Source organism: Sphaerodactylus townsendi, linkage group LG01, assembly GCF_021028975.2.
Source record: "Sphaerodactylus townsendi isolate TG3544 linkage group LG01, MPM_Stown_v2.3, whole genome shotgun sequence".
NCBI lineage: Eukaryota > Metazoa > Chordata > Lepidosauria > Squamata > Sphaerodactylidae > Sphaerodactylus > Sphaerodactylus townsendi.
Genome location: NC_059425.1, coordinates 164,978,351 through 165,004,140, shown reverse-complemented (window position 1 = coordinate 165,004,140; position 25,790 = coordinate 164,978,351). Strand labels below are relative to the sequence as shown.

The window sequence follows — 25,790 nt, the reverse complement described above, 5'->3', positions numbered from 1 at the left end:
TGTGCCATTTTAATGCCACCCAGCTGATGAACTTAACAATGGGTTGGGGGGCATAACTCACTTAAGTTGCTTGAAGTCACCCAAGCAACTTGACAGCCTCAAAGAGAATGGCAGGGCTGTGCTAATTTGCTGCAAAGTCCAGAAAAGGGGTGTGCTCTTGAGCCTCATTGGCAGTAGATTCTGCACCTCGGAACATTCCTGCTAGGTGCACAATGTGATTTTACAATGATGCTCTAACACCTTACAGGTAATCACAAGATCTCTCGTGAACATCAGTCACCTGCTGATATCCAGCTAACATCATTTCTGTATGCAGCAAGTCATAAACGACAATAGAACCACACGTCCGGGTTCAAATCTAAATAAATACATAAATCACAATAACTTCCTGTAACAGCTTTAGTAGAAAACTAAAACTGCTTCTCTCTTCCATTGTGCAGCATCTGTCACTGTCGCCAAAAGAAACACAGGGAAGATATAAAATGTGGCTCAAAGGCCAAGCCGATACCTGACAGCTAGCCTGTTTGTGCAGTCTGAATGAGCCCATAGTACCAGAGAAAAAGGAAGCATTGTGCTTTTCCAAAACTAGAACTGAATATAAAAGAAAATAAAACACATTTCCAGGTGCAGGAATGAATGCACTCCAACGACCCCGGATGCAGAGACATGCAAGTCCCAAGCCTACTATTAAGGCTCTACATATTTTTATGGTCTGCCGACTGAAGTCCACTTTGCCCGCTATCACCATTAGGCACTGCACCTTCTCAACAATCATTGCATAAAGTCTTGTGAATTTATGGAGGCTGGCAAATCAATAGTTCTGTACAGGACCCAGGAATTGGGCTATATGGCTTTTTTGGTACGTTCTAGCTCTATGAACCTCTACAGAAAAGTGACTCAAGGCAATGATTTGGAAGGATCAATATGGTTGATGTGCCACTCACCATCTCAACTAAGGTGGTCCCTAGGTCATGGCATAGTTAGACATTACAAGCAATGACAAAGACACATGAATAACTCAGGTCTGAACTGAGAACACTTGCATCCCCCACCCCCCTGCCCCAGCCAAATGCAAGCTCTGTGTCTCTCCCCAGGAGATATCAGAATCACATTATACAGGAAGCACAATGAACTGGTGCTTTGTGCGGTACACCTAAAAAATTTCCTTCTCTGAAGAAAGCCTAACAGATCTGCAGCCAAGGATTAAAACCGGTGCCATAATGAATAGCCACTAACGTTGCTTGTTAATAAATTCCTGTCCTATTTTAGGAAATGCATTTGGCTTCTAAGTGAATATAATTTTACATGCACTTGTATTTCCTTTCAGGAATATGCACGTGTAAGAATTTCACTACATTGCAGTGTACATCTTAGGTGCTAGCACTTTGCCATTTCTCAAGGAGCAGTCATTTCAAACCAGACATCCTTTAAAAGGCTATCACCCTTGGCTGCAGGAAAAGAGCCCTTAGTACCAGTTTCTTAAATCACATAAAGATTAAACCACCATACACTGCTTAGCTGTCGTTAAGCCTCATCTAAACAGTAAAGAATGTGTGACATCATTGGAGCAAATAATGCACTCCTACGGCAGAGAGCAAAATACCCTGAGATTTATGTGCTCTTAATAAAGGTGTGCTAACTGGATTTTAGAAGGGGGAAAAAACAGTTGTAAAGAGAAAAAGAGATTCAACTCATTTTCCTGTACCATTCTGCAAAGATGTTACGTTATAAACATCCTCAACATCTTGGATGCTGGAGGCGTCCGTTGAGTCTTGATCGTTGGCTACAATTCCTACTGAAGAAAGACTAGAAATAAAGGAATGCATCCTTTTGGCATAAATATCCCTAATATTAAAATAAGGAAGCTCGTTTGTCTTCTCCGGCGGGTTGTTGTTGCAGGGGTCCGCATCCATGTCCTTCTGCTTTTGATAGTATTTTGAGAACTTGTTGAAAATGATGGTGATAGGGAGAGCCACCACTAATATTCCACAGATAATGCAAGATGTTCCAATGATCTTTCCAGCTAGGGTGACTGGAAAGGTGTCCCCGTAACCAACGGTGGTCATGCTAATGGTGGCCCACCACCAGCAGATGGGGATACTCTGCAGCTCTGATGTCTCGTCATCTTTCTCCACTGAATAGGTCAGAACGGAAAAAATAGAAATCCCCACAGCCAGGAAAAGAAGCAGAAGTCCGACTTCATGGTAACTGTGCCTCAAAGTGGCACCCAGAGACCGCAGTCCAACCGAGTGCCTCGCCAGCTTCAGGATACGGAATATCCTCATTAGCCGTAGGATCTGGACCACTTTGCCCATGTTTTCAATGTCTTCATTTTCTTCCTCCTTTGTGTCCACTGCCAAGGTGGCATAGAATGGGATGATGGAGACAAAATCAATGATGTTCAGTGGATTCTTCCAGAACTTCTTCTGACTTGGAGCAGCAGCCAGCCGGATCACGAGCTCAGAGGTGAACCAGATGATGCATATGATCTCCACAACTTCCAGAGCAGGGTTTTCAATCTCTCTTTCATTGGCATCCAGCTTTTGGAACTCCGGCATGCTGTGGATACACATGGTCACGATAGATGCCAGGACCACACTCAGGGAAGAAACAGCAATTAGTTTGGCTGACAAACAATATCCAGGATTCTCCATTCTTACCCATATGTTTCTGCGCAGGTTCCCACACCACAGCTTATCGAACTTCTCAAGATCCTTCTCAAATACAGAAGACTCTTCTGATGTGGAGTCCGCACTTCCATCATTACTTTTCTGTTCCCAGTCCTTCTCAGGACCATCTTCTTTCCTTTCTTGGTACTTATTGCTACAGCAGGAATCAATGAAGAGTTCATTGATCCCCCAGTATTCTATTTCTTGGCTGAAGGAGAAGACACAAAGCTCTTCCATAACATGGAGTTTACCTGTGTAATAAAAGTTCAGCACGTATCTGAACAACGAAGGGTTCCGATCAAAATAATACTCCTTGTCCGCAACACTATAGTCATCACACAGTTCCAGAATGGCCTCTTCTGAATGACATTTGAGGAGCTTTCCAAGTCTTGTATGGGGAAATCTGAGCAATGTACTTTGACCAATGGACTGCTTAAAGCCACCCACATTCAAATTGATGAGCTCCTCATCTTGTCCCGGTCTGTGGAAGAACTCACCATACACCATTTTGAATACCGTCAGCTCTATGGCCTACTTTCAGAGCGTGTATTCTTACATTGCATCTAAAAAAAAGAAAAGAAAAGAAGGCAAGATGTATTTAGGTAATTCAATTAAGTTTTGTTCTCACTGCAGATACTTTTAATTTCTATTAACTGTGAAAAGTCATTCAAAGCAAAGAAGAAATACAAACTTCAAATGCAGTGCTAAACACATCCAATGGGGTGATATTAAATTACCTGAATGGTTTGTTAAATTAGATTTAGCTACCTGAATAAAATCAAATCTGGTTCTGGCTCTGGAAGTCGCTTGAAGAAAAAATATTTAATTCAGTTGTCTTGTCCTGTAGCTGTATCATATTTAAATTAAAGTTTAGCCTTCAGATAATTAAAAAGGGAATCCAAGGAAGGCTTTTCTAAGAATGAATCTCAGTAGAACTTTTTTTAAAAAAATCAAGTTCATAATACAATGGTTTCCCTATTTCACATTTACATCCCTGAAACTATTTGGCCTTGTTTAAAACGTTAATTAGATGTTAAGTCCCTTTCTTGTGATGCAGAAACCAGAGGGTACTCTAACTTCTCATCACAATCCCACCCCCCAATGATGTGACTTAAAGGCTTAACACATGGTACCTTTTTCCCTATGATTCCCCATTCCATTAGTGACAGAAAAGTCATGCTTTATGCATGAAGCATTTATGCCATATTGCAGGAAGTGTGTGTAAGGGAGGAAAAGAGTATGCATGTGTTCCTTTGCTACTGAAAACTTTTTGGGCTAAGCCTACAACTCTAGTCACCAGCAGTTAGCTGGATACCAAATCTGGAAGGTGGCATCTCTACAGGATCTGCAATTGGGTCCACAGAAGTGCTAAGTATAGATTCTGATACTGAAGTATAGATTCTGATACTCTTCAGTATTGCACTTCTAGAACGTTGAACCAATATCATGCTGGTGACCCTACATCACTACTAGGTATTCACTGGAACTAAGATAGTGCCATTGTCATGTCAGTGTGTACTGTCATTCCCTCTGTCCCTGTACCTCCTTCTCCCCATACCTCCACTGGTTGTCAACCCTAATATAATAACAGAACAGGACAAGATTAGGATACTACTCATAATACAACTTAAAAGATGAGGGTACTATTCATTTCCCCTTCTCAGAGGAAAGGGAAAGATCCAGGGACAGGCCAAAAAGCTGTCATAAGGATACATGGGTTCATTCTGGCTCTGGAATTCTTTGGAGCACGTTGTCAGCTATCAGTGAGCTGTCCATGGTGCTGTAGATTTTGTCTCTAACTTGTCTCTGTTCTTGTTTTCTTACTGTATTTTGATGCCTAGTTTCTTGTATGATAATACCTTCATGTTTATGAAGTGGTCTGCCCTTGGTTGATGGGTCTTGAGTGAAATCACCCCTTCCCACCTTGTAAATTCCACCCAGGTATGGGTGGATACCATTTCAACCAAATAAATCCAACTCATATATAAAACTTGGCATGATTAACAAAACTATCTTGAAGAGCCAATGAAAATGTTGACCTGAGCATGTGGGGCTATCCTTAAAGCCTCACAGACATACACTTCTTTCCTATGCTCTCTCTGAGCTTGACACAGGAGTCTATGTCTGAAGAGATATCCTAGAATGTCCAGACTGAATGTTACACTGAGTTCTCCGTTATTACTTTGAACAAATATATTTCTGATTTTCACATACAAAGTTGTGAAGATCTTGTGAAAATCGATAGAATGTGGAGCAGACTTTTATAATTCCTATGCAAATGTATTTGGCTTCAATCCCTAACTGAATTACATCAACAATTTACCAAAAAGAAATCAATAGATGTATTTGCCAGTTTATTTTCTGAAAGGGAGGGGTTTCAGGCAAAAATGATCAAGTTACAGCTAGTTGGAATCTTTCAGTGGAGAGCAGATCTGGCTGATCACATTTAAGAGATTACCAGGAGATATAGGTCAAGGGCCATCTACCCAATAAAGAAAATGAAATAAATAAATACAAGTGCTGTAGAGCCCATGTGGTAGAGTGGCTAGAACACTGAATGAAGATCTAGAAAATCCAAGTTCAAATCCTCGTTCAACCCCAAAGCTCTCTGTGTTGCTATGGGCTAGCCCTTCTCTCTCAGTCTAACCTACTTCATAAGGTTGTTGTGAGGATAAAATGGGCTGCCCTAAAGTCCATGGCTGAAGGGCAGGATTAAATTGTGCTCAATAAGAAATCCATTCAATCTGTTAAGTTACAGCATCTTATTTTACACCTATAAACAAAACAAATTTATGACACACCATTCCTTAAAAGAACAGTGGATATCGTCACCTTTTTTAAATGGAAAAGCAAACTATGAATGACATTTTATTTTTCTTCCTTCCCTAAGTATCTATAGAGATATCTTACTATGAACAGGAGAGAGGGGGTTGTGCAATTAACGTTCAAAACCAAAGCAATTTGCACAAAAATGGCTAGCAGTCAAAGACTGAATAAATTAACAATTTACTAATTCAGCAATGTGAACAGCGTCTATAATGGGGCTATATTACACATCATGCCCCTCCAACATTCATGTGAAAACATCAATAACACAATAAATGGCCAGAGTTAGCTGTGCAGAGATAAACATGGTGTGATTTGAACTGCATGGAAGTCTTATTATGGGACCATTTTGATGTATATGGAAAATATTATGATCCCACGAGCCATTTAAGGTTCTTCAAAGCCAGACTTATACCAGAATTTGGCTGCTCATTCATGGGTTTTCACATTAGTTTAGAGAATTTTGCGCATATGACACAAATGATGATGTGCTATTGATGTTTTCACATGAACGTTGGAGGGGCATGATATGAAGTATATCCCCATTGCAGATGTTATTCACATTGCTGAATTAGTAAATTGTTAAGTTATTCAGTCCTTTGACTGCCAGCCATTTTTGTGCAAATTGCTTTGGTTGTGTACCTACAGACATACCTGGCAGAAATGGGCATCTGAACCAATATGGACTACTTACCCAAAAGATCTTCTTAATGGATTTGCCAGTTCCAGAAGCGTTCCCTGTTATGGCAGATCATATCTAAAAGCTTATTCGTAATGGATACAAAGTTGGATCGAAGTGGCATTTCTGCACATGGCACCTTCTAGAAATACTCAGGTTGAGCAAATCAACAGGGCACCTGTAGGCAAAGAAATTGTTTTTATTAGCTGCACATCTTTTATGAATGGCTGGCATAGAGACATTTAGATAGGGAACATTTTGAGAAGGATCCCTCATATAAACAGCTCGGAATTCCCTGCAGACACATCTAAATCTGTTGCCACTTCACTGATCTTACAAGGCTTATACAAGAGAATGAAGCTATTTCCTTTTTGATTTGACCAGGAGAGTGTTTAAATGGTAATCCTGGGCTATGAAGACTATAAATACTATGTCAGGAAAATTTACACACACAAACCTGTTGAAGTCAGTATTACTACAGGAAGAATTCAGTGCTCAGCAATCTTCCTGAATTTATCTGGATGTAATTCATTGTTGAGACTTCACTGTTAATACCCCTGATCATTCATATATTGTAAAATTCTGGCTCACTCTGTGTGATGCATCCATCTAATTAGTTAATGGATATGAGTTTAGACAACGTGACAAGTTCATACTAAAAAGGCTGGGAGACAATGTAAGTCCACCTTACTTAGGAAAGAGAAATTCTGATCATCTATCCATTACGTTATTACCAACCATCTGTCAAGAAGATCAAGGCAGGGTGCTTAGTTCTCACCTGTCCATTTTATCCTCACAAAAACCATGTCAGGTAGATTAGGCTGGGAATGACTGGCTTAAAGTAGTAGAAAGTGCCATCAAGTCACAGCTGACCACAGGGTTTTCAAAGTAAAAGATGTTTGAAGGTGGTTTGCCACTGCATGAGGGCTAAGAGAGTTCTGAGGGAACTGTGACTGGCCCAAGAACGCCAGCAGGCTTCATCTGGAGCAGGGGTAGGGAACCTGCGGCTCTCCAGATGTTCAGGAACTACAATTCCCATCAGCCTCTGTCAGCATGGCCAATTGGCCATGCTGGTAGGGGCTGATGGGAATTGTAGTTCCTGAACATCTGGAGAGCCGCAGGTTCCCTACCCCTGATCTGGAGGAATGGGGATTCAAATCTGATTCTTCAGATTAGAGGACACCACTCTGAACCACTATACCACACTATACCACACTGGTTCTAACCTTATCTGCAGAAATATAATTGAGAAGGGGAGAAAAGTCTCCTATTTCTTTCCCCTCAACAACAAAACTACAGGGAAATTTTCCTTATCCCACTAACGTTCTATCCTATCAAAAAGGCAGGCTAGAGCTTTTTGCATTGGGCTTCCCATGGTGTCTTCTGTTTCTATCTAATAATGCTAAGGTAATGCTTAGCTAGGCTAAGCAGCCTTTCTTATTTTTACTACAATGTTATGTTTTCCTATTTTCCTAACAGCCAAATAATGACCAGCCCCATCCAAGCAGCTGGGCGGTCAGACACAGTGCACAGCCAAGGAGGGCTCAAGGAACCAAAAAGGCAAACAAAACCCACCACCACTGGAAAGCTTTCCATAGAGCTCCCATGGACATACACCACCGAAAGATCAGGAGCAGGGCGCCAGCATGTCCAGCAGCAAAGCAGTGGTAGAAGCTGACTAACACCAGTTACATCCTTGACCACACCGCCAGAATGCCCCCATGACACCTGTGTAGGCAGATGGGGAGGGTGACGCTAGCATGATGTGCACCACCATATCCAGTCATTTCAGCAGACCACAGCAGTCCCCCCCACCATGGATTCACCCCTCCACCTGGGCAAGTGCCCCAGGGAGAGCAAATCTACCAGCATAGGCCCGTGCCACTTCCTCCAACAGATTTGCCCCCCCTCCTTCAGAGGCGCTGTTAAGATACATTTGAAAGATCTTAGGATGAGGAAGCTTTACCGTTTCACCTCCAATACTAGCTAATGATCATTGTTTTGGTTAAAGAAAAGTTACATGTAAATTTCATAAATGTGCTAAACAGTACCATTCTAGGTGCTGTGTGTGTATATCTCTCCTCTTCTGTAAGGAGACGTGTGTGTATATCTCTCCTCTTCTATAAGGAAACTCAAAGGGGCTCACAAACTCCTTTCCCTTCTTCTCACAACAGAAACCTTGTGAGGCAGGAGGCGCCAAGATTGTTCTAAGACAGTGATGGCGAACCTCTTTGAGTACCCAAATTGCAACCCAAAACCCACTTATTTATTGCAAAGTGCCAACACGGCAATTTAACCTGAATACTGAGGTTTTAGTTTAGAAAAAACGGTTGGCTCTGAGGCGTGCGTTACTTGGGAGTAAGCTTGGTGGTAGTCGGTGGTTTTGCTTTGAAGCAACCGTGCAACTCTTCCAATGGGTGAATCACGACCCTAGGAGGGTTTACTCAGAAGCAAGCCCCATTGCCAGCAATCAAGCTTACTCCCAGCTAAGGGATTGTGCTTTAGTTCTTCACATGAAAATCAGTGGGGTTCAACAGAGCTTAACAGGGTTACCTACACTGCTTCCCCAAAACTAGGTCTTAGGCTTAATGCTAATAATCGAGCCAGCGGCCCAGGCCAGCCTAGAAGTGTTGGGGCAGGCATTCTGTTTGTGCGTGCCCACAGAGAGGGCTCTGAGTGCCACCTCTGGCACCCGTGCCATAGGTTCGCCACCACTGTTCTAAGAGAACCGTGACTACCCCAAGGTCACCCAGCAGGCTTCATGTGCAGAAATGGGGAATCAAGCCCAGTTCTCCAGATAAGAGTTCACCATTGTTAACCAAGTAATACAGCTAGTGTAATTTTAACGAGTATGAATTTAATATTCATTTTTCCCAACTCCCTCATCAAAATGTGAGGGCACTGAGTTCCTTAAAATCTTCAGAATTTCCAGAAATTTTACATCATGCCCCCTTCAACTTTCATAAGCATTAAGAACCCCATCCAAAGAGGGAAATGAATCCACTCATGGGAGTGGCAGGGCAGCCATGCCAGTGGATTCACCCTCTCCAGAGCACTTACCCCAGCATGGAGGCGAAACCACCACTGTGAAGCCACTGCTGTCCTCCCTGGTGCTGGGACATGCACTTTCACTGGTGGCAGCATAGCATGGGCAGGCCGAGGGCATGGCTGGGGGAGGAGCAGATATTAGTCAGCTCCCTCCCAGCCATCTAGCATGTTATGCTGGAGGCTGCGAGGTGCAACTTACGCAACTGTTTTGAATGAGGACTGGGTCAGAAAGGGCTGAGTGAGCTCTGGTTTTCTTTTTCTTTTTAAAGGGCTTTTATCAAAGCCACATCTTTTAAAAGGGGCTTGGACAGATTTATGGAGGAGAAGTCAATCTATGGCTACCAATCTTGATCCTCCTTGATCTGAGATTGCAAATGCCTTAACAGACCAGGTGCTCGGGAGCAACAGCCGCAGAAGGCCATTGCTTTCACCTCCTGCATGTGAGCTCCCAAAGGCACCTGGTGGGCCACTGCGAGTAGCAGAGAGCTGGACTAGATGGACTCTGGTCTGATCCAGCTGGCTTGTTCTTATGTTCTTATGAATGGCGTAAGCCTATTGCATACTATGGGGCTTCTCAGTGGCGGGGAGGCTGTCATGCTTGTGAAACCTCACCCGCAGCTGGGAAGCCCCTTTGGCAGCAGTGGGGTAGGGCAGGGCAGCCACAGTGCCCCCTCCAACCCTCCTAAATTCATGGATTGTGCTGCCCTGCTTGTCTTCCCGACTATGCTTATGATAATATGTAACCTCTTTTATCACAAAAGCTGCTGCCCTAAATTCACTTACTAGAGAGTAAACCTCACTGAATGCAGTGGCCATAGTAGTGGATGTAGACAGGATCTTGAGATGATTGATGGCTGGTGCACTGGATCCTTGCCCTTTCTGGGTGTTAAAGCCATGCAAGGACCACATTAATGAACCTTTTCTGTCCATCATAAATCAGTCACTAACTCATGCCTTCCCCCAGCTGCTCAAGTTATTCATCTGCTACTTTAAAAAAATGTCATCCCTACAGAAAAAATCATGTGGTCAATTAGTGCCCAGTCTGTAATGTGACCTTCCAGGAAAAGGTGATGGAGAAAGTAGTAGTGAACCAGCGATAGGTCTTTTGGGATAACTCATGTGCTCTGGAGACCTTTCCAGTCTAATTTCAGGCTCTCATACGGGACAGAAACAGACCTGGTGGCCTTAGTTGATGATCTCTGTCTGAATTCAGACAAAAGTCATGCTTCCTTGCTTATTCTGTCTGCAGCTTTTGATAACAGTAGATGATGCCATGGAATGATGTCTGGAAGATGTCTGGAAGCAGAAGGAGGTATCAGTGGATGTTCCTTGGACTGGTTTAAATCATTCTTCGGGAAATGGAATCAAAGGTTTGCTGTTGGAGACCAGTTATTTTCAGTATGGGAACTGTCTTGTGGGGTTTCACAGGATACAATTTTCTCTGCTGTGTTATTCAATCCTTTCCTGGATAACCCCAAGCTAACCTGATCTCATCAGATCTCAGAAACTTAGCAGGTTGACCCTGGTTAGAATTTGCATGGGCAGTCTCCAAGGGCTGCATGAAAAATGAAGGCCAACAATGGCAAACCACCTCCAAAGTCTCTTGCCTTGAAAACCCTATTGAGTTGTCATAAGTCAGCGGTGACTTGATGGCACATACACATGCAAATGTTACCCAATCTTTATGTAAAGGCTTTAGGAGAAATCCTTCATAGCTTTGGAACTGGGTGCCATGAATACACTGATGGCAAATAGCTTTATATATCTCTTTCCAAATTCCCTGGAAATGTGGTAGAGTTCTTGAGACAATGCCTGACTGCTGTGATTAAATGACTGGAAGTGAACAACCTGAAACTGAATCCAGACAAGATGGAAGTGACATTGGTCAGAAAGGCAGCAATCTTGATTGGTACTGTGTTTCCCACTTTTGATGGGATTCAGCTGACCCTTTCTGGCTCAGCCAACAGTCTATAGAACATACTGTACCCACCACTGCTGTCGGAGATTCAAATCAATACATCTGCTTAAAACACTTTCTTGCAACACAGTCTAGTCCAGAATAATCACCCCAGCTTGATACAGCCAATGTGGCCACTTGGATCCACATTAAGCATAAGCATTTTATTGTCATTGTGCACGCACAACGAAATTTACAGCAGCATTCCTCGATGCACACAATTTCAGACTCATACATCATCCTCACTTTCCCCTTCCTCCACCCATCCCTACATAGCCCCAAACACATCAACACAAAGCAGCGGAGTTTAGCATAGCCACAGCTCTAAAGTAGAAGCTGTCTCTAAGCCTCTTTGTCAAGACTAACATCAAGACTAGATTACTGTAATACACTATACAAAGATCTCGACTTGAAGTAAACTCAGAGACACCAGCTAGTGTAGAATGCTGCATCTCAGTTAGTAACCAGAGCTAGGAGGAGAATGCATATCACTCCCATTCTGAAGTCACTCCACTGGCTGCCCTCCTGTCAATTCAAGGTACTGACTACTACATATGAAGTGCTTCAAGGCCTATATGTACAACTGCCTCTCCCCCATCCTCTCCCATGATTGGTTTCCTCAGCAGAGCAGGGTCTCTTTTAGGCCCCCCTCTGTAAATGGGCAAGATCAGCGTGGTGTAGTGGTTAAGAACAGGTGGATTCTAATCTGGAGAACCGGGTTTGATTCCCCTCTCCTCCACCTGAGTGGCGGAGGCTGGTGAACCAGATGTGTTTTTGCACTTCTGCGTTCCTGCTGGTTGACCTTGGGCTAGTCACAGTTCTTCAGAACTCTCTCAGCCCCACCTACCTCACAAGGTGTCTGTTGTGGGGAGAGGAAGGGAAAGGAGCTTGTAAGCCACCTTGAGTCTCCTTACAGGAGAGAAAGGTGGGGTATAAATCAAAATTCTTCTTCATCAACAATGGCCCATATGTACACATTCATTGCTGTGGTCTGCATCTCATGAAGTGGCCTGCCCTACTGACTTTCTGCAGACTATGCTAAACTGAATTATTCAGGAGGACTTTTTAATGCAGGTAATTAGTTCTGTAATTAGTTCTGTACAGTAACAAAATGTTTCAGAAAGTTGCCTTCTACTATACACCTGGGCATAGTACATACAGTCTATTGCTGTAAGTGTGATCCCTCTGTGTAATTTCTGCATCGTTTAACCTGACATGAATACTAGATTTTTGTCTCAGCTCAGAGTTCATATTTCTGCTTATGTTTAGGTTTCTGAAACTTAATGTTTATTTTGTTTACGTCCTGTCCTGTTGACGGCATTTGACTTACAGTGTGTAATTCGTCTTTGGTCTCAGTAAGAAAGGTGGACTGTAAATTGTGGCCAAATGTGCAGCGGCTACTGAAATAAGCACAGACACGGCTTGGATTGAAATAGGGCCACAGCCCTTTTTATTAAAACAATGCTTAAAGAAGCTGGGCGATCAAGAGGAGCGCATCTTCCTGCTGATCAGCCTTCCTGGCTGATCCAGCCTTCCCCCCTATCAATTGGGGAGGACAGAGGTTTTGGGCCATGGGGCATCCGCCCCATTCCCTGTGGCCCTGCCAGCTGGGGCATCGGGCTCGCCAGCAGAGGCCCTTATAGGCATGCTCCCAGAGCCCTTCCCCATTCCCAGCCTCTTATGGAGGCCTCCCTAGGCGGGGAGGTCCGGCCTGCAAGCTCGGTCCTCCCCCAAAAAGATGTGCTCCTCTGCTCAAACTGCCCCCAAAGGGCTGCAACGGATGGCTTACATCTCATTAAAGACAGTGTAACTTTGCTCAGGACACGAATAGATTCGAGTGAAATTTAAACGGAAGTCCTCTGCCAAAGGAGAAAATAACTCTAGTCAATGCGGTCTAAATGTCACATCAAACACCAATGTTGTGAGTTGACAATAATGACTTAGATCCACTGGAAGGTTTCCAGAAATGGAAGGTAATTCTTTCTGCAGTGCAATTTCTCTGCTTCCCCTCCCACTACAGTCCGAAATGCCCACTGAAATGCTGCTCCTAGAAGACAGGAGACTGCCAGTAAAAGCCAGGTGGGAGGAGCTGGAAGACTGCCATGCAGGGAAGGGGGGATGGTAAAAATCACCCCCCCACACACACTCATATGGAAATGCTATGGTGGATCCAAGCCAATGGCATTAATTACATGGTTTAATTGGGATTTAAGAAAATGTGAAGGCATATGCAAAGCTCTGAAATAGTAACAGAAGCATCACGGCTTTCTGAAAGAATTCCGCTTCAACTTCCCCCTGAATCATTTACACGGGAAGAAGTATGTGGCTTCTCTCACAGGTCTAGAAGAATCCAGAGACGTGAGACCATTTGGCATACATTTGCTCCAAGAGATCATTGCCCAGTATTTATCCACCAACTCTTGCTTGGGATATTCATTTACAAGGGGATTGATGAAAAGAGGCATAAAGTAGCATTTGTTTGCATGAGCTTTGTAAATGATTAGAAACTTGTCAATACTTCTTAGGGAACTACTCAAAGCTCCAGTCACAGATAATAAATACCAGTCAATGATTTTTCTGCCACTTCAGACATGTATACTGGGAAGCAGCTGGTCGATCCTCAGATATCTATCACTGCCAGGAAGTCTGAACAGGTGACAATGTACGTATTTCACATGTGTGTATTGCTTTGGTGTGCAAGAACCAACCCCTGGGTTTTCCAAGGTTCTGGGTTCATGCATATCACAGCTGTACATACAAGTACAATATGCTTGTTCAGAAAATATGGTGACTATGGGTATCAGAAGCTTTGTGGGTAAGGAGTGGCGGAGCAGCAGTGGCGTAGGAGGTTAAGAGCTCGTGTATCTAATTTGGAGGAACCGGGTTTGATTCCCAGCTCTGCCGCCTGAGCTATGGAGGCTTATCTGGGGAATTCAGATTAGCCTGTACACTCCCACACATGCCAGCTGGGTGACCTTGGGCTAGTCACAGCTTCTCGGAGCTCTCTCAGCCCCACCTACCTCACAGGGTGTTTGTTGTGAGGGGGGAAGGGCAAGGAGATTGTAAGCCCCTTTGAGTCTCCTGCAGGAGAGAAAGGGGGGATATAAATCCAAACTCCTTGGAAATGTGGAAGTGTTTTAATATAAATCCAAGCTTGCATTACTCATAATCTTGAAACAAGATGAGCAGTCCAGCACTTTCAATCCACTTTCACTTTGCACTTTGCAGCTGTGCGGAATACCAAAATCCACTTGCAAACAATTGTGAAAATGGATTGAAAGTGCATTTTTCTGCATGTGTGGAAGGGGCCTAGGACCTGCAAAACCCAACTTAAATTGTGGTATTGACATGCAACTTGCCTGGTGACCTTGGGCTGCTCATTTTCTCTCGGCTTAACCAACTGCACAGGGTAACATGGGAGAGGGGAGGTGAGGGGGATTTGAGAAAACAGAGGGAAACTGTACAAGGAAAACAAATGGGCAGTGCAGTTGTGTGGATGCTGGGAAATAATCCACTGCAGATGGAAGTCCACACCAGAGCAAAAAGCTTGTCTGGAAGCAAGGGCGTACTGCCCATTGGGCAAAGTGGGCAGTTGCCTAGGGCGCCCCCTTGTGGTGGGCACCAAAAATGCAGGGTTCATTTGTGGGGGGGGGGGTTTGGTATTTTAGTGGGTTTTCCGTTTTTGGCCTGCAGGGGTCGCTAGTTTTAGGCTAGCAGCACTAACATTTCAGGGGTGTTTTGGGAGACTCTCCTGATGCTATCAGCAAGGTTTGGTGAGGTTTGGTTCAGGGAGTCCAAAGTTATGGACTCCCAAAGAGAGTTATGGACTCCCAGTTGAGGCCATTGTTTCCAATGAGAGCTAGTAGGATATGGGGCTACACTTTTGAGGGTCCATAACTTTGGACCCCCTGACCCACACTTCACCAAACCTGGGTGGTATCATTAGGAGAGTCTCCTAAAGATAGCCTGAAAGTTTGGTGCTGCTAACTTAACAATTGCACCCCTGACAGCAGGCACCCCCCAAATTTCCCCAGATTTTCTTTTTAAATCCCCCCCTTTGGCATGGATTTAAAGGGAGAATCTGAGGTCCCCAGTTTAAACATTGAAAGTGATTCTTTTTCATGGTGGGGGAGAATCAACCTCAAAATAGCATCACTTTCAATGTTGTTTAAACTGGGAACCCCAGATTCTCACTTTAAGGTAGATTTAAAAGGAGAATCTGGGCTCCCTAGTTTAAACACCATTGAAAATGATGCTGTTTGGGGGTGGATTCCAGCAACACTTGTTTAAACTAGGAAGCCCAGATTCTCCTTTTAAATCCACCTTAAAGAGAGAATCTGGGGTTCCCAGTTTAAATAACATTGAAAGTGATGCCTTTCCCCCCAATTGGGGGGACTGGATACAACACCATAAAATGTTTTCATAGCAGTAATAAAACATTTTGAAAGCATTTTGAAAATGTTTTCAAAAAAAATATTTCTGCTGTGTGGCATGGCCTATTGCTGTGTTCAGATTTGTGTGTTGGGGCATGTTCTATCATGTGATGGTGACTTTGAAATGACCTGGTGAATTAAATCATTGCTTGGTCATGATGGGGGAGGGCGGCTGCCCATGGGGGGTGCCAAACTTCAGTTTGCCTAGATACGCCACTGGGCATAGCTACAAGGGGGCCGGGCGGTGCGCATTGCACCGGGCACATGCCCTGGGGGGGCATAAAACTCAAGTTTTGCCCAGGCCTCCAGTTTGCCTAGTTACGCCACTGTCTGGAAGACATCAGACAGAACTTTTTCATTCTCACCCCTAGCACAGGAACTTGGGATCACTCAATGAAATTGGATGGACAGTAGATTTAGATGATTAGAAAAGGGGAAGTACTTCATACAACATATTATTGAATTAAGGTTGGGTATAGCCTATTTTCTTAATGCCACCAATAATCTCTTCCAGGTCAAGTATATAGTTTGAAGATTGCAGACTTCCTACACTTTTGTGATCAACGCAACAATGCAACAAAATAAAAGGCTTCACTATATAATTAGTTCAAAAAAATCAATAAACCATGTTCAGTGTATTTGCACGTAAACACACACACACACACACACACACACACAAATTCTCTAACAAAAACAGAACCCTGGAGTTATTGCTTGCTATACATTTTACTGTGACAGAAGAGCCAATGATCAGAGTTGCCATTTTCAGTCCCAATTCAATTTATAATCCTATTTGATATCACTCAAGATGAAATAAAACTAATAAAACCACAAATCAGATTAATATAGTGTATTTTATTCCAAAGAAAGTCTTGTCTATTTCAGCAATAAGACTTTGTACGCCATTAAGACAAATGCTAGCACAGCACAGCATGGAATTTCACATCCTTCAAACAGTTGTACAACTTCAGCTAATAAGAAACAAATGTTCAGGTATGACATAATTGCCCTGAGCTGGATGGCCCAGGTTAGTCTGATAGCAGATCTTGGAAACTAAGCAGGGTCAGTCCTGGCAGAGGTGGGATCCAGCAGGTTCTCACAGGTTCCCGAGAGTAGGTTACTAATTATTTGTGCGTGCCGAGAGGGGGTTACTAATTGGTGATTTTGCCACGTGATTTTTGCCTTAGTTATGCCCCTCCTCTCAGCAGTAGCGCGCAGAACTTGAAGCAGTCTAGCAGGAGGTGCACCGGCGTGTGTGGCAGCCTGCGCCTGCGTGCATTCGTTTCCCGCCCAAGGACCAGTGCAGTGGCTGCGTCCTCGCCACAGCCCCGCCCAGGAATGCCCTGCCCCAGAATGCCCGGCCACGCCCCCGTCGTGTCCTGCCCAGCCCCATTGGCGCTACACCACAGTTTGAATCCCACCCCCATGGGAACCTGTTACTAAAATTTTTGGATCCCACCACTGAGTCCTGGCTAGAATTTGGATGGGAGACCACCAAGACAGGGAAGGCCATCGAGCCCAGTTGAGGCCAAGCAAATGATTGCTTCCCTTCAGTGACTGGAAGGACAGCAATTGGTGGGGGGGGGGGGTCGAGCAATGTTGAGACCAGGCAGAAGAGCCAGGAAAGAAGGGGAAGGTAATCAACAGGAAGTCACATACTTCCCTCTCTAAATGGTGGGATGGCCAGTACCACTGGAAGGAGAGGGGTTGAAGGTCAGGAAAGACCACCGCACTCTCCCAGGCACCTCTGGCTAGAGCCCATTTCACTGCAATCTGAAATGGCCTTTGCTGCTAGGCCATTCAATAAAATTCAATAAAAACATAGAAATACACCAATTCAATAAATCCAATTCAATAAAAACATAGTAATTCAATAAAAACACCAACAACATGTGACAACACAACCAAGGAGGAGAGTATTTGGATTACATCAAATAAAACAAAAAAGGCTGGCTGACAACCACAGAAGAAGGCAGATGAATCTCCCTGAAGAAGTTCCAAAATTTCAGTATGATGGTCAAGATTGCCACCCAGGTGGCTTCAGATGGCCAGGGCACCCAAATCAGGCAGAAGCACACCCAAGCTATGAACCTGCTCCTATAAGAGAAGTACAACCCCATCCTGAAGAGGAGAAATCCCAGTTCCTGGGCCAACCCTTCCCTTATCAGTAGCACCTCCAGTCTGTCAGAATTAAGCGTCAGTTTCTTAGCCCTCAACCATCCCGAAACTGCCTCATAAGTACAAAGTTTCCACAATTTTCCCCGTGATCTACTGAAAGGAGTGAAGTAATTTCTATCAATTCCTCACCATCCTTCTGTAGGCCTCCAGTTTACCTCTCCTGGTGTTCCTGAGGGCTCCCTGTCTTTTAGGAACATCATTTCGAGACGATCAGAAGGCTTACAGCAGGTCAGGAGAGCAAGTTCCAGTGACAGAAATGGCCTGCATGAGCAGAATATTTAGTCTGAATCCAACCCACAGCCTATTGTTACCCTCCTGCAAGGAATGGCACAGAGGGGAATATTTATGGGAGAGCTCAGCTGCCTGAATAGAGTCATTCCTCCATTTCTGCCATAAGAGGAAAGGAGACCACTGTGTTTTCGTATCCCACGATCAACTAAAACTCTTTTTCTTACTTAATTTGTATTACAATCACAGATCAGTAACCCTTCATGAATATCCCTGCTGCATACTCAAAATACTCTGAGAACATTTACGAATGTTAGACGGAAAGCTAGCAAATTCCACGCACGAATACGCGCACTGGTATACATTTGTTCGGTTCACCCTTTTTCACAAACCTTATCTTTTTTCAAAGGAGTCTTTTTAAATAGCCTGTCTTTACTCTTCCCAATTATCTGCAGCGTGACTCTAATTTGAGCACAACTGATCATGTGCCAGCAGTGGTTACTGGATACCCAGCTAAATGATGATAAACATTACTAGCCAACCTGACACTTGCAAATACATTAAAATGCTTCTTGTTCGAGGACATATTAGCAGTCTGAAAATAAAGGGAGCAGCTCAAATCCAATGAAAATGAGCCCTGTAGAAAGGGCAAGTTTGATTTTCAAGTACATTTAGTTTCCAGGATCACATTATTGTTAGTTTTGAGATTGCTTTGGAGAGGCCAGGATACTCCCCTCTGCTGAGTCATACCTCCACTTCTTGCCCTTCTATGAGCATAAAACCCGTATGATCATTCTTATCTAGTCCGCACACGTAACTAAGTTCGTGAATCATAAAAGATATTCCATATATGTGTAGGAACCAATTTTCTGTATCTGCTTTTCTATGGCATTACTTACGTGCCTAGCTGATAAAAGTCCGCTTAAAACGTTGTTCCATAACACACTTCTTTAGCCCATTCCTGGCACTGGAATGTCAGAGACCACAGAACAGAGATGCGTGATGCAAAACACACTCCTCCAAATCATGGAATGCAACAGGGGCCAGAGGAGAACAATTTGACTAAGCCCTGAGACAACCTGCAGTAAACAACACACTATTCGAGCTGGTGCCCAGTAACAAGCATTTGAACTGGGGCGTTACTAGTCGACTTAGCTATTGCCACACCATAGACAGCTTTAAAAGGGAATTAGACCACAGAGGACAGATCTATCAGAGGGTACTAGCCATGGCGACTTAGTGGAACCTTACCGTTCAGAGGTTGAGAACCTCAGAACCTCAGAGCTAGAAGGCATACCCCCAATACGCATGGTTGTCAACATCCAAGTTAATGTGGATAAGTTTCAAAAGCTCTCCTGTCTAACTTTTGTAAATGCAGAACAGCAGCAGCACATATTCTGTTTAAGGGTGCATCTGCACTAGCATGAAATGGTAGACTGGTTTTATGTCAGTTGCATGCCGATATGCAAACAGAAGAAGAGTTTGGATTTATATCCTGCTTTTCTCAACTGCAAGAAGTTTCAAAGCGGCTTACAAACTCCTTTCCTTTCTCCTCCCTGTTAGGTAACCCTGTTAAGCGCTGTTATGCCCCACTGATTTTCATGCAAAGAATTAAAGCGTGATCCTTTACCTGGGAGTAAGCTCGGTTGCCGGCAATGGGGCTTGCTTCTGAGTAAACCCTCCTAGGGTCGTGATTCATCCATTCAAAGCGTTGCACGGTTGCTTCAAAGCAAAGCCACTGACTACCACCAAGCTTACTCCCGAGTAATGCACACCTCAGGGCCAACCTTGTTTTTTCTAAACTAAAACCTCAGCATTCAGGTTAAATTGCCGTGTTGGCACTTTGCGATAAATAAGTGGGTTTTGGGTTGCAATTTGGGCACTCGGTCTCGAAAAGGTTCGCCACCACTGTCCTAGGACTTCCAGGATAGTGACACAGAAGCAGGCAGGCAAACCAACTTCCAGCGTCCCTTGTCTTGAAAACCCTATGAGGTTGCTATAAGTCAGCTGTGACTTGATGGCACACACACACAAACATATACACACAACATGAAACAAGAGAGAAAAGGGTAGAAAGAAGAGAAAGTCAGAATGTGAATGACAATTTATAAAAAGAAATCAGGGAGAGCTTAAAGAGAACAGGGAATGATTGAGAAGAGTCAATGTAATCTAATGGACACAGAGTGGCTCTTTCACCTGGGAGTTTTGGCTTTGTCCAAGGACTCACTGAACTTTGGCAAGTCTGTCTTGTTTGGACTCAGTTCTCTGTCAGTAAAATGGGCATGACTGTTGCCTACATCACAATTGTCTGGAAGATACATCATAATACAAAATGCGAATTAGCAGCAATTAGCAGAAGAGCAATTAGGGCTGCACATAAACTAAGCAATGGAGCTCTGAATCAGGAAATTCCCTGTTCAAGTCTTGCCTCACCATTTTTGTTTTGCTCTGTCTCCAGAAGATAAAGATTTTTCCATCAAAAGATGCTACATCTATTTTAACTTTTCATTTACGATCTTCTTTTACACTTGCCTACAAGGTGTCTCCCAATTCCTACAAAAACTGAATAATATCACCTACAAGCTTGCATTTTCTAAGCATCCTCTAAGCCATTTTTGTATTGGTTTACCATAGAAGGACAGATAAAATATTCAGATGGCATGTTTAAAGTACTTGAAAGGAATCACATGGCATAGCAAGAAAGCACCTAAATTATACCAGCACTGCAGACAGTGTAAAGAGAGCAGTGGTAAATATCTGTATGTGCGGCAAAATATCCAGCTTGATTTCCTATAGTGGCTACCTGCGGAATTCTATACAAACAGATGCCACTGAGCATACAAAACTTCAGTCAGTTCTTTGACATCATGGGATGAAATAGTACAGAATCAAAGGTATCTCAAGTGAAAAACGAGGAGAGGGTGGGAAAATCAAAGAAGCAGAAGCAAATAGAAGAAGAAAAGAGTTTGGATTTATACCCCCTTCTCTCCTGTAGGAGACTCAAAGGGGCTTACAATCTCCTTTCCTTTCCCATCCCCACCTTAACCCCTGTCAGGAGGGTGGGGTTGAGAGAGCTCAGAAGAACTGTGACTAGCCCAAGGTCACCCAACTGGTGTGTGTGGGAGTGCACAGGCTAATCTGAATTCCCCAGGTAAGCCTCCACAGCTCAAGTGGCAGAGCGGGGAATCAAACCCGGTTCTCCAGATTAGAGTGCACCTGCTCTTAACCACTACACCACTGCTGCTCCCTTCTAACATTTACATGGTGCTGTGGTCAGTACTAGACCAGGATCTGTGAGAGCCATTTTCAACTCCTCTGTCAGAGGGGCGGTCCATCACAAAATAGCTTACATCCTTCTCTCTTCCTGTTACGAAAGCTTACCAGGCGATCTTGAACAGCCACACGCTCCCAGTCTAACTCACCTCACACGGTTATTGTGAGAAAAATATGGAGGAAACGAGAATGGTGACGGCCATTTTTCAGACCCCATGAGAAGAAAGGTGGGTTATAAATGAAGTAAACAAATAAACAGACTTGGGAGGACTGATAGACTTAGTGAACCATCATATCATCTATCACAGTGGTGGCGAACCTGTGGCACTCCAGATGTTATGGACTACAATTCCCATCAGGCCCTGCCAGTATGACCAATTGGCCATGCTGGCAGGGGCTGATGGGAATTGTAGTCCATAACATCTGGACTGCCAAAGGTTCTCCACCACGGATCTATCACATAGCTAAACTCGGATGTTCCCTGGAAGGAAAGCATTTGATCATCCACAGAACCGAGCCATGCCAGGGCTTCCTTATAAATGCAATTCATAAGTGATGTCGATGAGGCTGGTTCCAGCTTGGGAAGGTTTTGTTTAATCATCAGAATGCTCTTGAAGGCCCAGTGCCAGTTATTCAATCCATTCTTTCCTCCTTCTCTCTTGAGAAATGGTGACGTGTCTTTGGAATGGTCACTGTGGGAATGTTTCCTGATACAACATCACACTGCCTTCACACAGGGTCACCGAGGGATAAATTATGACTTCATGTTTATATGTCCCTCCAGAGAATTACTTGACTTTTAATCAGAAGTTCTCATCTCTTTTACTTCTTCCAGGAAGGAGAATGCTGACTTTACAATCCAGTCATATTCTTGCTGCTTACCGCTATGAACCATAGATTTCGTACTTACCCAAAGAAAGTAAGAAAGGAACATGGTTTGGCAGAACCCTTAAAAGTTTTTTTCCCTTCTACATGGAGGATGAGAAAAATCTTAGCAAGACCTAGGCTCATTCCACACATGCAGAATAATGCACTTTCAAACTGCTTTCAGTGCTCTTTGAAGCTGTGCGGAATAGCAAAATCCACTTGCAAACAGTTGTGAAAGTGGTTTGAAAACGCATTATTTTGCGTGTGTGGAAGGGGCCCTAGTCATTCCTAAGACCAGATGATCCATCCAATCCAACCATCATATTTGATCTCACTTTTCCACTAAGAAGCATGCACAGTTATCCCTTCTCTTCATTTATCCTCATACAAATCTGTGAGGTACCTTAGGCTTAGAGAGTACGGCAGAGCCAAGACCATCTGGTGAGGTTCATGATGGAGTAAAGATTTTAACCCGTGTCTCTCTACAGACTAAACTTTGCACCACATTGGGTTTCATTTAAATTGGATTTTAAAGACAGAGGGGTTAAAAAGGGGTCTCCAATGCTGTGTTTACTAAAGAACCATTTCTATATTTACTAGAGGGCACCCAAGCCATTTAAACATGCATGAACCATTTAAAACAAATGGCACTGTGCATATTGCCACTAAAACTCTGCTACATTGTGGTTCCTTAGTTCTCAGTGTAATGCTACAATCTGGTGCATGTTTAAAGGTAAAGTTTCCCCTTCAGTCGTGTCCGACCCTGGGGTACCACTGCGAGCAGTGATTTCATAGGCAAGCCTGTTTTTGTGGGGTAGTTTGCCATTGCTTTCCCCAGCTATTCTTTACCCCCTAGCTATGAGCTCATTTACCAACCAAGGAATGGATGGATGGCTGAGTTGACCATGAGCCAGCTGCCGGGATATCTGACCCACAGGTGGCTCAAACTCCTGACCATGTGAGTGGCAGTGCAAGCACTTAACCACTACACCACACATGTCTACCAGGAATAAATCCCTAATAAACATGGCAAGAGCCAGGGTATCATCAGCACCCAAAAACAATAAATTGTTAGATTTGAGTCCGGTAGCACTTTAGAGGCCCGCAGGATTTTTGGAGTCTAAGCTTTCGACACTTAAAGCTCTCTTTTTCATATCTACTTGTAGCTCTTGTGGAAGGGCATTAATTGATAAAGCTGTATACATGGTGGGTGGCAAAGAATGAAGAACCACTGAATGAACAGAATCATTTGAAACAACAGACATTCTACAGAGAAAGGCAGAGGTGCGTTTGCACACGCCGAATAATACTCTTTCAATTCACTTTCAGTGCATTTAGCAATCATTTGAGAACTGACTTTGCAATTCCGCACAGTAAAATCCAGTAACAAAGTGCAGCATGTGTGAAAGCACCAGAGACAGAAGTCAACATGCCCACGTTTTTCCTACATTGTATCTACTACTGGGTCTAAGGGAAATATGCTTTTCTAGCAGGACCTTTTTGTCACTTGTTACTTTTCAGTGTTTTTGCTGACAAATTGGACCTTGTTCTCAGAAAAATAGCATGGCGAGCGTTGGATCTTGCCAAACCTGCTACAGCAATGCAAGCCAATAGCTGTCAAACGAGATGCCAGCACCCATAGAGTACTTCTCATCCAGTAAGGTAAATTAATAGAGAGAGAAAAATCACAACAATTAATTTCTCCACCTTCTTTCTACCCCCACGAAGGAGCCTTGGGGAACCCACCTAATATTTCACACTGCCATACTCTGCAGGACCTAGAATCCAATCTTCAACCGTAAACTGGCACGACAGGGGTTGAAGAACGGTCCACTCATTCACAAGTGCTTCTGGAGTGGAGTTTAAGGGCATGACTAGTTAACTAACCTTTGTGGAAAAATCTCAAAGAGGCACCTCCAAATCTGAGGTATATTTGTCACAGAGCACAAAAATCCAAGTTTGTCATTAAGAGCCCATTTAAGAGGGTGACAGCCAACGGTCTTCTGACCGAGGGGTTCCTAAGCTGATTACATAACGTTTACAATTGTAAGAAGCACAGATAAAGTGTCCGCATAATAACATAAACGCTTGAAGCAACTAGGAGGTGAAGAGAGAAATGGGGGTCTTGAGGTGCTCATCCTTGTCTCATAACTGTTCATAATCATTATTGTCTGTCAAAGGCTACTAAATGTTTCAGATCTCGTTTCTCAGTTCATCATTTGTTAGCCAGAACATTTCTACATTTGGGCAAAATCAAAGTAAAATGATTAAGGGATGTTTCTTGGAAGATCGGTGGTTTTGGCGGTTGCTTTAAATAAAAGCCGGAATCAACCAATCTTTGCTGGCTACTGCCTTCTTCCTCATAATTGTTTGAGTATACAGATTTCACGCCAATTTAGTTTTATATTTGACGCAAAGGCAGAGACTGCAGTGATCGCTGGTGGTCGAATTGGGGTTTGGAATGTGATCAGCAGCCAATTTCCACTGCCTCGTTAAAACACAGTTAGAAATTTTTTAAAAAAAAATTAATAAAGCAGCACATCTTGATGTGAAGGTTATACATCCACAGGGTTTTTTTCACTGACCCTGGGATACTATTGCTTTAAATCCATCTCTAGACTACTATTTAAATCCGTGTTGCTCATGCAGGACAGACCTCTGCAGTGTGAAAGAATTCTGAAGGACTTAATTGATATCTGAAGGTGGAACCAACTCTGTGTCCCTCAAGAGCAGCAAGAAGTCGCCAGTGAGAGAAACTGACTAGCCCCGTTTCCCAATCCTCCACTTTCCGCTCTCAAAACACAAAGAGATGTAGGATGCTCAAGATGCCAGCCTTTCTAACCCTGTTTCAACCCAGAAGACACATTTCCTACCAGAAGGACTATTTATTAAAGAAAGGTGATCAAAGCTATTTCTAGGAGATCCCCCCCCCTCATGCCCCAATGGTGCCTTCCTCACCATTACGCAAGAGCAATTTTAAAAATCTGTGTTCTGTCCAGGGAAAAAAAAGTTCGCCTCAAACTAATTTTGAAAATCCCTCTCCTCCCCCCTGTTTTTAAACCAGTTATAGAGCTAGACACAATTGACAGAATCATGTAATGATGAAATGAAGTTCAGCTCAAGAGTATGTGCCTGTCTTAAGTTTCCTCATGCTTTAGTGTCTACTTACACAGCTTGGACAGCATGGCTTAGATCGCCCGTGCACTGAGTCCCAGAACAACCCAGAGAAGTTCCCGCACGGCAGTCCTCTCTGGACTCAGTCCGGGCTGGCATAAATAAACAGCATCTTGTCCCCACCCCACCCTTCCTTCCATGCAAGGATGAAGAGGACATGTACCAAGGGCGACTATACTTCCCTCCCAACCTCCTAAACGGCCCACAGTTGTTAAGAGGGTCGTCAGATCAGCGGTAGAGCCTCTTGGTCCCGGGTTCGATCCCCGGAACGAGCCGTGACAGCAAGAGACCCTGCGGAGCAGCTGCCAGTCAGAGTCGGGCAATCCTGACCTTGGCCTGACTCGGGACCAAGCAGCAGCTCCCATGTGTTGAACAGCACAGCAGGGGACGGAGCGAAGTTTGGTGTGCGGGGACGGGGCGCGTTAAGCAGGAGCAAGGCGGGCGGGCAGGGAAGGAGA

General features: G+C 43.9%; 1 protein-coding gene across 1 annotated transcript in view; it reads right to left on the bottom strand.

The window, feature by feature from the left end:
* The window catches only part of KCNS3 (potassium voltage-gated channel modifier subfamily S member 3), a 47,871-nt gene that overhangs the window by 21,845 nt on the left and 236 nt on the right, over positions 1 to 25,790 (bottom strand). Inside the window, exons 2-3 of the mRNA XM_048498964.1 lie at positions 6,190 to 6,352; positions 1,706 to 3,232 (exon numbers count right to left, since the gene is read on the bottom strand). Of these exons, the coding sequence (XP_048354921.1) occupies positions 1,706 to 3,176 (1,471 nt within the window). The 5' untranslated portion in view covers positions 3,177 to 3,232; positions 6,190 to 6,352. The remainder of the gene's footprint in view (positions 1 to 1,705; positions 3,233 to 6,189; positions 6,353 to 25,790) is intronic.